At 42.0% G+C, this 17,237-nt stretch overlaps 1 protein-coding gene across 2 annotated transcripts in view; it reads left to right on the top strand.

The window, feature by feature from the left end:
* Positions 1 to 17,237, top strand: part of PRKAR1B (protein kinase cAMP-dependent type I regulatory subunit beta) — a 114,193-nt gene that overhangs the window by 15,794 nt on the left and 81,162 nt on the right. For both annotated transcript variants that reach the window (XM_030578842.1, XM_030578843.1), the window contains exons 3-4: positions 5,146 to 5,316; positions 10,012 to 10,103. In XM_030578842.1, the coding sequence (XP_030434702.1) occupies positions 5,146 to 5,316; positions 10,012 to 10,103 (263 nt within the window). The remainder of the gene's footprint in view (positions 1 to 5,145; positions 5,317 to 10,011; positions 10,104 to 17,237) is intronic.

Raw genomic sequence — 17,237 nt, 5'->3', positions numbered from 1 at the left:
CCCAAGCTGCCAACTGCAGTACTCCAAGTTCACAGTCCAACTCCCTTGAATTTGCTGGGAATACTATGGACTGCCTTGAATTTTATGGTATTTGATCAGGACCCAAATGATTTTGGTGGCAGTAGGATCACACTCTTTGTAGATGAAATGGTTTATATCATTGTAAGGCAGTGATGTGGATTTGTAACTTATGTGGTTCCACTATAGTAGTGGTTTAACACATGCCAGGCCCAAGGCTCCTCTTACTACCTCAGTGTAAGTTTGGAGTAATTCCACTGAAGTCAGTGCAGTTACTAGTGTAAAAGTCAAGAAAATAAGGCACTTGCTATTGGATTTGATCCAATACTACCACCTATTATACAGTGGTCTAGTCTGTATGCCTATTTTCTCCATAGACTATCATTTTAAATTGAAAATATGATTTCCCTGCTGTTGTGAATTCTCTATGCCATTCCAATAGAGAGTGAGAAAGCCTGTTGTCATGCCAACAAAAGAATGGTGAGGTGTTTACTTGAAAGTGAGTTCTGCACAAGCATTCATAGCAAGCTATGTCTGATGATCAGTGTTTGACCTAATCTTAAGAGAGTCTCTTCTTCCTTCAAAATATTTGCTCTGTTTATGGAGTTTTACCCCAGGATATAAGGAAGATGGCTATTTGAGAGCAATACCCTGGACACAGGGTATGCTTTTGTTTTCAAAAAGCACTCTTGAGTTCAGTAATGGAAAGCATACCTAGACTACAAATAGCGGCACATGGAAAAGCCAACCAGTCAACTGTCTGCGGCTTATATAAAGAGAGTTTATAGCGAAGAGACTTCTTTTTAAAATGAATCATATGGTAACTCACTTTTATAATTATTTAATATTTTTTGGTTTATACTGTAATTGGGTTTAAGAGGCGTGTGAATTATGATATTATGTTACCTCATTGAGCCTTTTACAAATTTGTACTGTACTAGGGGACATAGTAGTTATTAATTCTTCACAAATGCCTTTTATACAATATACAAAAAACAAGAAAAAGCATGTGTGTAATATTCAGACATTGCAAATAAATCATTTTCTGTAGTAATATATGTCATGTATGAAAAGAAAGTGTAAGTGCAAAGTAACATTATATAATTATTTACCTGTCTATCTGGTTTTAATAGTATACCTTTTACTGTACTTTCAGAATTAAAGTGTTTACTAGCAGAATATTGTCTTCTTAGAAGGAGTATGGATTTTTAAGTTTGCAATCAAGTGTCTGGAGAAACCGTATATAGTTTTGGCCACTCTGAATGAACAGAGTTTATTATACAACTGAAGAATTACATTAAGTTAAAAATGCAGTCTGGGTTATTAATATTTGAAATTCTTCAAAAATATATCATTTTGACATTAGTAAACATTAAAATTAGAGATGCGCAGAACTTTTGTATGTTCTTAAAGAATGTTTGCTTTGCTATAGCTGCTTACTTCTTCTCAATAAGATGGTGCATCCAGACCCTTACTGTGTGTGTATGTTGTGGGGAGGAATCTGGTGAGAATGTTCTGAGAGTGTATAAAATCCAGTCTAGCCATCCTCTAACCACATGATTTATAGTTTGAGATAGAATTGAAGATATTTTCAGTAGCTTGCAGCTCTGTTTTTCAAGTCGGTGAATATTCCCATAAAATCAGTTTGTTCTGTGCCTGTACAGCACCTAGCACAATGGGTCTTGCAGAAGTGCCTAGGATTCCAAATAGTAAAGGGAGCTTGTCTCCCACAGGAGCACACTCGGCATGCTGCAGAATCATGCGTTTTGTCTGGTCTCCAGAAAAGTTCAGTAGTTTAGATCTTAAAAATTATCTTTGACCAAAACAAGGATGTGCTAGGAGCTGTCATTTTGAATTATGCAGCTTGAGAAATACTAATTTGTGCCTTAGCTCAGCCACCAGCAATATAGTCAGTGTTGATGTAAAAAGTACTTTTGGATTAAGAAAGGAAGCAGTATCAATAAGAGTGGAGAAAGTGACTAGAACAAGACGAGAAATGATAAGCAGCATAGCTTGATTTGTCAGACATTCATAAACATCTATGGCAAACCATGTATTAATCATCTGTTTTTCTTACAAGCTTTAAAGTTGTGGACATGTGCCAGTAAAACAGGACACATTTTATGTAGCACACTCTTTTCTGGTGTCATACCTGATGAGCTAACCATAACTCATTTCCTGTGTCAACAAAACCAACTGGTTAAGATGGTAATTAACCACATGTCTATCACTGGGACCCTCATCCTTCCTCCTCCACTCCCTCCATGTGTTGCACACAAATTAGATAAGAATTTCCAAGACAGGAGCTGTTTTTTGGTGTCACCATCTAGCACAATGGGGCACTAATATTACTGGGGACATTGAGTGCTACTGTGAAAGTAGTTTTGTTAAATTAAATTTTGGGGAAGTTAAACAAATTCAGTGGATCATGATACATTTTGATAAACATCATTGACTGCCACACACATTTGTAAGTCCCAGGACTTTTTCCCCATACTGTTTCTCTCCCCTGTTAGTCTCTCTTCGGGGATTCCCCATTGTTTTCTATATTGTTTTTGCAGGAGTGGCAATTCGGAACACAGCCTTTCTTTTGGCCAGCTGGCGCTAAACCAACCATCAATTTTCATTGTACTCCAGGGACTGGCTCAGATCTCATTTATTCAGTTTTTACATGGATGTAACTCCATTGACTTCAGGGGAGTTGCTTACACTGTCATAAATCAGGAGTGAGATGAGAATTGGCCCCCAGCAGTGGAGATTCCAGAATATACAACCTATTGAAAAAGGTCAGCCAGCAGGTTTGCTGTGTTCTGGTGGTGGGAAACCTGGAACAGAGCTTCTTGCAGAGGTGCAGTGGTCTGATTAATGTGTGGCTTTTGATTTAGACTCTTTCCTTAAGAAACATAGTCATGACAAAGTCTGTTCTTTTACCCACTCCCTCATGAGTATCTTCCCATGGGACATTCAAAGGTTCTATAGATCAACTGGAAAAAAAAAAGATTTTGGAAGGTAAGTGGTAGGAGTACTTCCCACAGCAGTACTAAACCACTGAAAGCAATGAAGATATGTTGGCAGATAATTGGTGAGAGAGTCAGGTCTAGCATTATGGCACGTTATTATGAATTATGCAGAGTAATAGAGTCCTTGATGGGTTAGGTGGCCCAGTGGTTAGCAAACCCAGTGCCATCTCCTGGTATGGTTGCCAACTTTCTAGTCGCACAAAACCGAACACCCTAGCCCTGCCCTTTCCCAGAAACCATGCCTCTTCCCCACTCCTTCCCAGAGGCCCACCTCCACTCATTACATTCCCCCTTCTCAGTGGCGCGCTCTCCCGCACCTTCACTTACTTTCACTGGGCTGGGGCAGGGGATTGAGGTGCTGGAGGGGGTGAGGCTTATAACTGGGGGTGCAGGCTCCAGGGTGGGGCCAGAAATGAGGAGTTCAGGGTGCGGGATGGGGCTCTGGGCTGAGGCAGGGAGCTGGGGTGCAGAGGGGGTGAGGACTCTGGCTGGGGGTGCATGCTCTGGGATGGGGGAGAGGCTGGGGATGAGGGATTTGGAGTGCGGGAGGAGGCTGCAGGTTAAGGCAGAGGGTTAGGGTGTGGGAAGGGTGAGGGCTCTGGGCTGGGGGTGATGGCTCTGTGGTGGGGCCAGGCATGAGGGGTTTGGGGTGCAGGAAGGGGCTCCAGGCTGGGGAGTGGGGCCGAGGGATTTGGAGTGCGGGCGGGGGCTGCGAGTTGAGGCAGGGGATTGGAGTGGGGGGCTTGGGAGGGCTCTGGGCTGGAGATGCTGGCCCTGGAGTGGAGCCAGGGATGAGGGGTTTGGGTTGCAGGGAGGTGCTCCAGGTTTTGGGGGGGAGCTCAGGGCTGAGGCAGAAGGCGGGGGCTTGGTGTTGGGGCATGGGATTACCTTGGGCAGCTCCTGATCAGTGATGCAGCATGCTGCCTGTCCTGGCACCACACTGCACCTGCCCTGCAAGCAGTCAGCAGGTCCGAGTCGTAGGCAGGGGGCCAGGATGCAGGAGGCACAGCCCAGTGGCCCCCTATCTAGGAACCAGACCTGCTGGCCACTTCCGGGGTGCTGTGCGGTGCCAGCCAGGACAAGTAGGGACTCGTCTGCCTTAGTGCCACAGCACAGCCGGCCGTACCTTTAATGGCTTGGTCATTGGTGCTGACTGTAGCTGCCAGGGGCCCTTTTCAAACAGGTGTTCTGGTCGAAAACCAGCACCTGGTCATCCTACTTCCTGGTGGAGATGTCTTGCAGTTTTGGTCCTTCTTTAATCAGAAGTGCGGTGATGGGGCAGGTGGTTTGGGTCCCTCCTGTAGCAGGGCAGAGATAGTTGCCAGCCCTCCAAGATTGGCCTGGAGTCTCCCAGAATCGGCATTGACTTCCTGGTGACTATTGAAAGCAATCTGGGAGATTTTAATAGGATATTTTAAGAAAATGACATTACGTCATGTTGAGGCAAAAATATCTCCCGGAATAACTTTAGTCAGAGTTGGCAACCCAGCCTGTTCGCTCCACCAGACGCCAACCCAGGACCCTAGGAGACTAAAGAGTGTGGACCCGAAGGTGTCCTCTGAGTTACCCTCCCTGGGTCACTTCCTACTGCTGCTTTCCTCTCTCAGCTTACATCCAAGATAAGGTGGAAAACAAACTATCAGCCCCATCCAGGCTCAGCATATGGCCATATTCCCTCAGGGAGGCTTCTCCAGTGCCGTTGTCAGGAGCTTCAGGATAGGTCTGTCCTCCTCCCCAGCCTCCCTCCTTTTGAGCTGGGTTCCTCCCTTTTCAACCCTTTCTCCAGTTGGAGCATGCCCTGCAGGGCTAGAGAGGTGGGGCTACCAAGATTCAGTACGGTCCTTCAACCTCTTCCGGCCCAATGTTGGGTTTGTATACCCCATCGCATGCAGATTGTGTTGGCTGGTTTTCCTTCATACAGTTCACTAGTGTTTAATTGTCCTTCATCAAAACACACACAAGTGCACAAATGTAAAAGCATTGATTAAGATGTAGAAATGAATAAATTGCTGTGAGTTACCAAAGAGAAATATACCAAGTTTTATTTAGGGTGGCAGCTACCTAGCTATGAAGGGAAAATACATCTCTGTCTTCTTTTCACTTACAGGAAGAATGCAAACAAATATTGGCTCGCCAGAAATCTAATTCCCAGTCAGATTCTCATGATGATGAGATTTCTCCTCCTCCTCCAAACCCGGTGGTGAAAGCTCGACGCAGAAGGGGAGGTGTCAGTGCTGAGGTGTACACTGAGGAAGATGCTGTTTCTTATGTTAGAAAGGTAATGTGTTAGCAGCTGTTTGATTCTGAAGTGTATGTTACAATCAAGTGATCTGTTTACATTTTACTCTGTAAAGCATCATTGCAATGGTTGGGTCATTTTATATTGCCACTGCTTCTGAAGAAATGCCAAGCACAAATTAAGAATAAACAAAGCAAGAACTAAAAGTTTGCAGTCTGTGGAAGCCCTGGACTCTACTTCATGGAGCTCTTTCAACCAAATCAATTTGTGTTTATAAAATTAAATGTGTTTAATCTTTGGCTGGTGGTCCCAAGAGCATGGACTTTTGCTCATCCCACATTCATCTTCAGGTATTTCTAATTTTACATTAGAGATTCATAAGGTATTAAACTTGGCTTTGCAAAAGCTTTGCATATCTTAGAGGAATCAATAAGTGACACCAGAAATACTGGACATTATAGGCCAGATTTTCAAGCGCTCACTCCCCACGGTTGGGCTCAGCTGTACATTTATGGACAAATTTTAAGAATAACTGAGCACCCAGTGTGCTGAGCTCTGTAGAAGATCTGGCCCTAATTGTGGATTCTGAGCTCTCTAAAAAACATTGGCCTATAATACATAGTACGGTAGTATTTTTAATTAGAAATATTAACTTGTTAAAAATTAACATGAATATTTGCTGTCCTGCAAGGGATCCACATAAACTGCGTGGCTCCCTTTTCAGGATTGGGTAATGAATGCCAATTTACACATGTGGAACTGTTAATAATTTCATTGCTTTTGAGTGTCAACATTATTGTAGGCATCTGATGTCAATGGGTGGAAAGATTTTCTTTCTTCATTTACAAATGTTGGCTAACAGTTACCTCCAGCAACAGCTGTTGCTCCAATGTCTGAAGTAGCTCTCTCACCAAAAAGAGTTTATTTTATAGGAACACATTTTGTCAACCATTACTTTTGGGCAGGGTATTTTTTTTCTGTTCGTGATTGTGCATGCCTTTATCATCCTCTTATGGTATGAGCTCACTGACTGCTATTGCATCTTCCCTCACAAGAAACAGACACCTGGGAGAGCTTCCAGCCTTAACTCAATTAGAGAAGAATATTCTCCCAGCATTTAAGTCAAATAATGCTGGCAACTATTCAGTACATTTTAAAAAACACTATAGTTAAACTGTTAATGCATGGCACTGTTTAAAAAAGCATTTACGTGATATTTTAAAAGGCACTTTCAACTACTTAGTATTTTCTCTCCACAGTTCTTAATATCTTCTTTAGAAACTTTAAAATCCCCTACAAATTTTCTCTCTGCTCATTATGGGCCCAGTCCAACTCTTCTGAAGATCAGTGGAAGTGTTCCTCCATATTCCTTTGGATTGTTTTCTTATGTTCCTAGCTGAACCTGAAATTAACACAACTTTGTTTGCTTCCTTCTATCAACAATGATGTCAGTACAAGCTTACTGGGAGGCTGGACAGGCAGTTGCTGCAAAGCTCGAAGTACAGTACAGATTATTTTCTGTGTTCTGCATAGAGATGATATGAAATTAATTTCTTAGAAGCAGACTGTGTTTAAATAATATTCTAGGGGAATATTTGTAATGCTAAGAAATAAAGAACTAGGTTTTGTTGGAATACTTTCTTCAGTGTCATCAGCACATGAATCTACTCAGGATGTTGCAGAAGTATGGGTGACATGTCGAGCCATCAACAATGCAGAGATAAACGGAGAAAATGACATATAGAACATCCAGGATGTTTCCAACCTCGCTAGAATCATGCAGCAAGAGAACTCACACCAGTGTTTCTCTGGCAGGGTAGGAAACTGACAATAAGCTCTGAGCTTTTCTCATAGTGAGCTAGCTTGTGTCTAAATCTTATTTTGATATTAGGAATTCTGACCCTCTACTCAAGTGAAGGTGAAATGTTGCCCTCTGATAAGTATATGTGCTGCCATTGACTTCTCTACACCTTTGACTAGAGGAAATCAATGGGAGCTGAAACAACGAGGAGTCCTTGTGGCACCTTAGAGACTAACAAATGTATTTGGGCATAAGCTTTCATGGTCTAAAACCCACCTCATCAGATGCATGGAGTGAAAAATACATTAAGCAGTATATATATTACAACACATGAAAAGATGGGAGCTGTGTTGGTGAAGATAGAATTCGGTCTTTGAGCCTTTACCAAGGTGGCTGTCACATTATTCTGTACCAGATATGGACTGGCTACAGAGCTTACTTATACAGATCAGATGTGTTCATCATAAGATCCTTTAATGCTCTGCCAGCTATGGCAGTAGTTTGTTTAAATAAGGTACACCTTTACCTTGATATAACGCTGTCCTCGGGAGCCAAAAAATCTTACTGCGTTATAGGTGAAACCGCGTTATATCGAACTTGCTTTGATCCACCGGAATGCGCAGCCCGGCCCACCTGGAACGCTGCTTTACCGCGTTATATCTGAATTCGTGTTATATCGGGTTGTGTTATATCAGGGTCGAGGTGTATTTTATACATAGTGCCACCTAGTGGCTAAACCAGATACTATAGTTTAGCATACCATTATAGCAGAGGCTCTCAAACTTTTTACTGGTGACCCCTTTGTCTCTGAGTGCGACCCCCACCTTTATAAATTTAACCCACTTTTTTATATATGTAACATATATTATAAATGCTGGAGGAAAAGCGGGGTTTGGGGTGGAAGCTGACAGCTTGCAACCCACCATGTAATAACCTTGACCCTGAGGGGTCCCGACCACCAGTTTGAGAACCCTGCATTATAGACAATGGCACTTTTCCTTAAAATAACTCTAGGGTTGTTCTTTGTTCGACGCTGCAAAAGGGTTGTCATGCATCATTCCCCCCACTGGAAATAGCCTTCCTCTGTCTGGGTTGGCTCTCTGGCCTAATCAAGATCCCTTCCCTGCCAGATTAATAAGGGAAGGGAAGAACAGCCGAAAACAAGCCTTTCTCCCAGTGGGAAAATGGCTTACTTCTGCCTAAATTAAAGAGGGGTAAGGGAAAAACCAACAATAAAACCCCCAAGCCCAAGGCCTGCTCTTCGCTCTTGTCTCTTGGGATTTTTCCCTGGGCAGTGTGAAAGGGATAACAAGAAGAAGTAGTTCAGTCTTTTTAGGCTGACTCTCACTCACAGCCTCTGTGGGGTCAAAGGGATTCTAAACTAAGCAAAATAAAGCTGATCCCTTTTGAGTAGAGGAAGGACCGTACAGAAGCATATCTCACCTCCTCACTTATTTCTTACCCTGTACTCCCTTAAGGCCCCCTTCTCACCTGTCTCCACCCCTCCTGAGTGCCTGTGCCTCCTCCTATGGCAAATTGTTAACCCTTTCCCTGCTAGATCAGGATAATGTCTGTCTACTCTGTGACAGACACATCCTAAAATACTGTCAGATGCTTTACTTTTCAGACTATAGATTTCATTGGTGATATGAAGGCCAGCTCTTCGTTCTGTGGGATTTCTGCGAAAATGTAGATTGCTCTTCCTGTGTGATTATACTCCAGAACTCAAAATATTTTCCTTTTGCTTAATTAACTTATTTTCTTTAATTAATTTTTTGGTGGGAGATTGGAGATGCTTCTGACATAGGAATGTGTACAGTAACTGGAATAATGCAGGAGTTCTGTTTGTTTCATGAGATTGTGTCAATTGCCAGAATATTTTTTCACCATTATTCATCCTGGAGCATCTTTAAGACAAGGGGAGCAGTAAAGCATTGCCATACATTCCTGTCTCTGACTTGTCTTTCCATTACGCCCAGCCAGGTCCTGTCCCTGCATATGATGTCCCGTATCTAGTCAGTGGTCAGCCTGTAGGTCGGACTGGCCTTGGTTGCACTTGCATTATTTTCTCTGGCATTCTATCATCTATTTGTTACGGTGTCTCCACCATTGTAGTCTTTTTGATTGCAGCCAATCCCAAACCCTGGTTTCACATCCTATGTCCCTCTAACTTATTCATTTGTCTTACAATCATTCCATGTTACACCTGCCATCTTCCAAATATCTCTACTGCCTCCAGCCTTCTGATGTCTGCTTCCTTTAATGCAACTGCTTCCAGACCATACAGTAATACTGTTAATACACTGGTTTGATATTATGGACTGATAAAGAAGAAAATTTCACAAAAAATGAATAGGTCACATGTTTGTATTTTGTAAGACAAAGAAACATCACTCATGTTTTATGTTTAGAGGTACATTGCTTCTGATGTTGCTTTGGGGAGCGGAAGTGTATGAAAAGTGTTTTCCTCAGTCTATTAAAAAAATACATGAAATATGAAAGAAGTTTGCGTAGCTGCTGTCAGTTCCTGCTGAATTTTTGCCCTGTACTGTATAAGGATATTTTATGAGATGAGGAGGGGCAAGAGGAGGAGAGGCTACCATACATATCTGTTCTTATTGTTATATTAGTAACATTAATTCTTGTACCCAGGCTGTCAAAATTGGAATGTATTGCTTTCTCGGTGGTTTTATATTAAATTATAAATTTGACTCAGCAACGTGAAACAAGCTGCATCCATCATATTGACAAGTATCAGGGGGTAGCCGTGTTAGTCTGTATCCACAAAAACAACAAGGAGTCTGGTGGCACCGTAAAGATTAACAGATTTATTTGGGCATAAGCTTTATTGAGTAATTCAGTCTTTTAGACATCAGGATATATAATGAAACAAAGCCAGAACTGTAACTTTGTGTGTATCTTTTCCCCCACAGGTTATTCCAAAGGACTATAAAACAATGACTGCTCTGGCAAAAGCCATCTCCAAGAATGTGCTCTTTGCTCACCTTGATGACAATGAGAGAAGGTATGAGGAGGTGTTATTATCTCAGCTTTTTAAATTAGTGGAATACTTTACTTGAACTAAAGACAAATTCTCCATAAAACTTGCCGCATATGCTGTTTCAGCCTAGACAGCTTTATGGGACTTAGAACCTCACCCATGGGTTATTGGTGGATTTGGATTGTGACCAGAGTCTACCTAGCCCTTATGCAGGGACATAGTGGGGGTGAGTAAGGAGGTGACGGCCAGTGGGGCTGCTCTCCCTTGCATGAGCTGTGTAAGAACCATTGGGAATAGCAGTTCCTGAATTCAGGGATGTGCAGGGATTGCTTTGTTCCTACCTCCTGGGAGAACATGGCAGCCTGGAGAGGCAGGGAGCATAGGAAGGAGTGAAGCCATGGACAGGTGCTGGCCAAGTATACAGGGCAGTGTGTGTGTGTGTTTGTGTGTGTGTGTAATACTGAATCACAGAGCAGCTGCAGAGCCTCTCCCCAAAGGGTCCTTCAGGCTCCAAGCCCCTTATATGGTTTTCTCAAAAAGTGGAGAACTGGATCCTCTTTTCCACACTCTGCCTTTTCCTCACCTTCCCAGGCAGGGAAACCCTACAGATGGTGTGGGTAGAGGGTGCACAGCTCTCTCAAATTCAGTGAGCACTCCCTTCTCCTTTCAGAACAGACCTGCTTCTGCTTCCAAGGATTCGCTCCTCAGTGGGATTTCTTACTCTGCTTTCTTTCTAATTCATATTGTTTATCAGTAAAGCTAAGACTTTGGCAAGATTATTTTTAGTAAAAGTCATGGACAGGTCACAGGCAATAAACAAATATTCATGGAAGCTCTGACCTATCTGTGACTTTTGCTGCTGGGGCTCCATGGTTTCCCGCCACCGTGGTGGCTGGGAGCTGTGGGGTTTCCCTTCTGCCCACAGCAGCTGGAAGCTGCAAGGGGTCCCCCCTCCACCCACAGTGGCTGGGAGCTGCAGGGATATTTTCTAAATAGAAAATGGGACACCCCAACCACTCGCCCGAGGCATCCCCCGTTGCCTCCCACCACCCCGCCTGACTGTAGCCCATCGCTGGAACCCTGAGGAGGGCCCCCTTAGGAGTCTGTCACCTTTCGCTGGAACCTTGCAGGGGGACCCTGTATCGCTGCTGTCGCCTGTTGCTGGGACCCTGCCAGGGCCCCGCTAGCTGCCAGCTCCAGAGTCCCGCAGCCCCTGGGGCTGAAGCAGAGAATGTCAGGGTGTCTCTGGAAGTCACAGATCTCTGGAAGTCACAGATTCTGTGACTTCCATGAGATACATGACATAAACGTAGCCTTATTATGTAGCCTTATTTATCAGCTAGGAACTAAGGCCTTGTCTACACTGGGGTTTTAACGTGGGTAGCAACACGAACACAATCCTTCAATGAGGCTACTCACATGCTTAGAGTTAAGCACACATTTATTTAAGAATTCCTACTTATACTAAACATCAACTAAACATCGTCAGAGGCAGTTAAACAATCTAATTACCACGAGATCCCATTAGAGTGCTACTCTCCAGAGTAATTAGGAGGGCATTAACTTTCCATATAATACCTTCTAACTTTACCAGATATGTAAATCCCAATACATATCTGCTTTGTAAGACTATTAACATATGCAAGCAGTGGAAGAGTATTTTCACCACCCTCAGGTACAAATTGAATGGACAAGTATTTACGGCTAAACGAATGTTTTAAGAATATTTCAGCAGAGAAAAAATGAAGGAAAGACAGTTTTGCTTTCCCAGGTCTAAATCAGCAGGCGTGGCTCAAGGCGATGGCCCAACCCTTGTATACTATTTCTCACATCTCACCTAATTCTGTGAGCTAGTGTCCCTTGTCCTATTATAGGTATGTGGACATAGGGAAGGGAAAGTGTGCATAGAGCATTGCACCTCCTTGTGCACACCACATAAGGGTTAGAGACAATCTGTCGCTGCAGTCTGGAGAGTGCAGGGATTGCTTTCTCCATGGGGAGCAAATTTCCCCTGAAGGAGCAGAAAAGAGGGAGGGCCATTCCCCCTTTACATCAAGGCATGGTGCAGCTTGCACGTTTCCTGTTGCTGCCAGATGTTCCAGGAGAGATTCACCCTCCTGGTGTTCCCCTGCAGCACTCAGTTCTGCACTATCCCCCTGCGTGGGCGTGGGGCTTCATGCCACAATCGAGCCCCGTAGCGAGTACAACAAGGTCTCATCCACATCAAAAGAGATGGAAATCTCAGAAGGACGGATACATTATGCTTTTTTCAGACAAGAATGCTATCTGCAATTGGTTGGTCTTTGAATCTTAATGAATTTCCTCTTGACATCATACTTCGTTGCTCTAGTCCTGTCTCATGTCAAGTGCTGAGAAGTCAGCAAACCGGGATACACTACCGTCATTGCTGCCACTCTGCGTCTTACTGATGCAAGCATGTAGCTAAGCAAAAGCAAGAGTGTATGACTTGTATTTTGTCCTCTTCAGAAATATCTATGTTTTTGAATGACTGGCGATCCTGGGGATAATATTTCATCTCTTACGCAGCAGTAGTTTTTTTCTGCAATCAGCTTCTGATCCAGAAGTGTCTATGATCACTGGATCATTATTTCATTATCATCCCTCTTCCAAAATTGGGTGCTAGATAACCATTGTCACCCACAAAACAAACAAACCAGCAAATATAGTGTAGAGCTGTTGGTCTCTTGCACTTTTCCTTCTTGTTAGAATCAATTCTGCAAGAGAACTTTATTTTTATCTGCTCCATGGCTGAGTCGAGGAGACCTGTGGATTATTCATTGGTCAGAAGCTGTGGAGGTCCTTACGTATGATGTATGACCCCAATTCAGCATAATAGTGCAATGTAAATTTACCATTTCTCATGTATACTATGGGACTACTCACATGCTTAAAATTAGGCATGTACCTTGCTGAACTGGGGCTAAGATAGCATCATTCATGACATCATTTTGGAGAATCTATAAAGCATCCTTTCCCAAATAGGGTGCTATGAGTAACAGGGATCTACCTCCAACCCCATACACTAAGTAATGTAATGATATACAGAAAAGGGCTCCAAGCAGCAGATAAAATGCAACTGCATTGGTATTAAACAGTGCTCAGTTTAAAATCCAGGAGTTGGTTTCCCAGCTGAGCTTTTGGTGAAATGTTCTGACTTATCTAGACTGCCTACAACAGGGTGGGCAAACTGTGGCCCGCGGGCTGGATCCAGCCTGTCAGGGCTTTGGATTCGTCCTGTGGGATTGCCAGCCCTGCTCCCATTGCATTTGTAACTTTCATTGCATTTGTAACTTTACTCTTTGTTAAAAACAAATTAATACAGGGCAGATTTTGCTTGGCCAGTATACAGACATGCAGTGAGCAGGGTGGTGTGAGGAGCCTTCCTCTACCTTGCTGGTCCATGCAGAACCCAGGAAGAGTTGTTATTATTTATATTACTGTGGTGCCTAGAAGCCCAAGCCAAGACTGTGGGCCCCATTGTGCTAGACATCACATGGACACATAATGAGAGACTTTCCCTGCCCCGAAGAGATTACAGTGCTATCAGACAAGACCATCAAAGGGCGGGAGGGGAAAGAGAAGCATAGGGAGGCGAAGCGACTTGCACAAAGTCGCACAGCAGGTCAGTGGCAAAGCCAGGAATGGAAGCCAGACCTTACAATTGCCCGTTGAGTGCTTTATCCAGTACACAACATTGCTTCCTCAGAATTGCAGGTCATTCACTCAGGGAAGTGCAGGGTTTGATCCCGTTCTACTCCTTTGGGATTAATAGTGCATCAAAGAGGATGGGGAAAGGCAGGACCATAGCCCTGACCCATCTGCATTAGCCTGAAGAGTATAATTTTTAATTGGGGGGAGCAGTCTATGTCTTCTAAAGGCATATAGTAGTGTGTGTTCTCTCCCTGCATCCGGAGAATTTTGAGAGACAGTCTGCAGACTATGGCAATTTGGAAGAAATAAATATATGCATTCCCAAATTCTGTCCTTTGATTTGCACTATGTAGTCAGACTTGGGTGAGACTGCAGCTTTTAGTCATGTACCTGATATTATTTTAGAACATTGCAGATCTCACAGTTTATCACAACTTCAGTTCTTGATTCCCTTTTTAAATGAAACTACGAAGGTTGAAAGTGATGCATTGCCTGATCTAAAATAAAACTTGCCTTTATTACTGAACTGGCTCTATCCCTTCGTATTGTGATGATGCAGTTCACTGATGTAGCCTACTAAAGTCATTTGGTGTTTTATTAACGTAAGAATAGCAGCATACAACGATAACCTGAAACTGAAGACACAGTGATTATACTCATAGTCAAATGTAACACATTCTAGTCTAAAAATGACCAGTATTGAACTATTCTGATGAATGGGATGGATTTTGTTCTTGGAGATTGGTCATTTTACATAATTAGAGAAAGCTGGCTTCTTCCCATGAACACAAAGCCTGGCCTTTGAATTCCACCTCTAATCTGCCAAGAAAGAGGAAGACAATATTCAAACCTATCTCTCAAAAGCCTTCTGTGAACTAAACAAAACTTTTATGTCTTTTCAGTAATGCTGAAGGTATTGTCCAGGTAGATACCAACGCTGGCTCCCTTATAGTCCAGCTTCTCAGAGTTTTTCTGCTTAATGAATCCTATTGATGGCCCAAATTCAGCATGGTACTTAAGCATGTGCCTAACTTTAAGCACAAGGGTAGTTCCCATGTCTTGCCATTGATTTCAGTTGAACTATTCACATGCTTAAATTTAGGTATGTGCTTCAGCATCTTGCCAACAAAGAAAACTTCTTATACTAGGAAAAGTTTGTGGATTTTGGAAACCATAGCTATTTGGCAGCAGAAATGGAAACGGAACAAGGTGGAATTGCCCAGCCATTTGGAAAATAAATTCTCCAATTCTCCATTCAAGGATTAGACACAAATTCATCAGTGACTTTATTTTCAGGCATATCCATCTTGTTAACCCAAGAACTATTGTCTTTTATCAGACAGGTGTCTGGAGGCAGTATTCTCTGGGTTAGTTTGCAGCTTTCAGGAGATTATATCAACTTTGCTATCTCTGTCCAATCAAAACTTTTGTGATGGCAGGTTTTTGGTTTTGTAAGACAGACTTTGCTCCTAAGCATAACTAAAGTCTCTGACATTTGATATTCTCAGTCTTTCATCTTTAAAGAGAAGAATTCTCACACTGAAAAAAATAATTGTAAGAACTTAGTTTTACTTTTACTGTTTTGTTCAACAATTCATCACAAATACTGGTGATTCCGAAGGCCGACTTTAAAAAAAATGTATCAATTATTATCCCAGTGGTTTACCAAAAGGCATTCTATCACCCATTCCTGGTAAGTATTTCAGATAAACAGAGTTTAAGTAGAGCACTAGTTTATCTGGTTTCTTTCTAGAGTATTTGAGTCAAAGAATGTAGAGTTAGGCCGTTAACATTCTTGCACACGTAGGATGATACCTTCATCCTAAACACAGTGCATTGCAGCTGCTGTACAAGGATATTTTAATACAGTGGTATTTAAGTTTGAAATGATTATTTAAATAATATAGAAAAAGAATAAACTCCTCTTTACTGCTGAATTTATTAACTATTGTGAAATCTATCAGTGTATATTACAATACCTTTGTGTGCTGCTTCTTTACACAGCAATTAACTGGCAATAATTCTGCAAACTTAGCCATTACATGATGTAAAGGAGTACAGAGTTTAAAAACAGAGCTTAAGTCTTTATTCAATATCCAGTCTTCTCAGTGTGGCAATATTTTGTCTTCGTCTTTCTCATTCAAAGTAGATGACAGCTTGTTGGAAGTGGTAATTTGTCTCTGTGCACTGAAGAACAATGGCTTATTTCAGCTTGAGCTGCTGAAAGCAGTTTACTTTTTTGTTTTTAGGAAGGACATATGCAACTTATTCAGTTACTCTTACTGTATAGTTCTTGTTTTGCGAACAGATCTTGCAGTCTTTCATAAGCAAGATTTCATCAAGTGGGAGTTTTACCTGTGCCTGGGTTGAAGGCTCAGCTATCTGAGTTGCTCAGTTGTTGGTTTAGGTTGGGATTTCCAAAGAGCTTAAAGGAATTAGACATCCAAATTGATTGAAATGTAATGGGATTTGAACACTTAACTCCCTTAGGTTATTCTGAAAATCCCAGTTATATATTTTGACATTTAGGCATACAAATGTGCATTACTAAAGTATGTTTGCTTAATAATAATGCCATTTTTGAAAGAAATAAATTAGTTTAATGGCAACCCCCCCCTAAAAAACAACAAAAAAAAATCTGCAATACTCTGAGTTCAAATGTTATTTTAGAAATAGAAGATCCAGTTTAACAACCATACGAAGCTTCTCTGTCACTCCAATGTACTAATGGAAATTCTGAGTGTAAATTATTTTACTGTTAGACTCCAAAGACTGTTCTAATGTAAGAAAAATCTGACCAACCCAAACAAAGATTTAGTTCTTGTTTTACAAGTTGGTTACTAAAGAATATGACCTGAACTACATTGCATCTTGTGAGGTAACAGCTGGTCTATCATTGTCCTTGGAAAAAAGTAACAGTTGCTAATATTTCAAGAAACAAAGATGGTCTTTGAATCTACTGGAACAGCTGTAAGAGACTGACACACCATGCACTGTCAGCTGCTAAATTCCTATAATCAGACTGACTGAAACAGAATACTTTAACCCTTTGGTGCCACCACATTACTACTTTCTTTAAAATGTAGTTTAAATTTTAAATTTAGTTTTCAAATTGCTTTTTGCTTTCTCCTCCCAGAATTTTTTTTTTAAATTTCCATATAATTTAGAACAAGCTGACTTTTCTGTTTATCCAACTTATCTTTTGCAACCCATATTAACACGTGTTTCTCAACCTGCTATTGTACAGTTGAAGTTTGTATTAGGTATGTATTACTCGATCTCCTGCGTGGTGCACAAAACTGGACAAACACAATGTTTTAGACTGGGTATCAGGGTGAGAATGTCAAACACAATGTTAGAGCCCTCAGCATCTGCCTTTTCTTTCTTTCTTTCCTCCCAACAGTGTAATAGAAGCTCAAAGTACTTAGCTTATACAAATAGACTTAGAAGTGGCTTGATCACAGTGTAGAAGTACTGATGGAAGGA

The sequence above is a fragment of the Gopherus evgoodei genome, chromosome 10, assembly GCF_007399415.2.
Source record: "Gopherus evgoodei ecotype Sinaloan lineage chromosome 10, rGopEvg1_v1.p, whole genome shotgun sequence".
Classification (NCBI taxonomy): Eukaryota; Metazoa; Chordata; order Testudines; family Testudinidae; genus Gopherus; species Gopherus evgoodei.
Note: the sequence above shows the minus strand (reverse complement) of the source record. Positions and strands in the feature narration are given on the sequence as shown.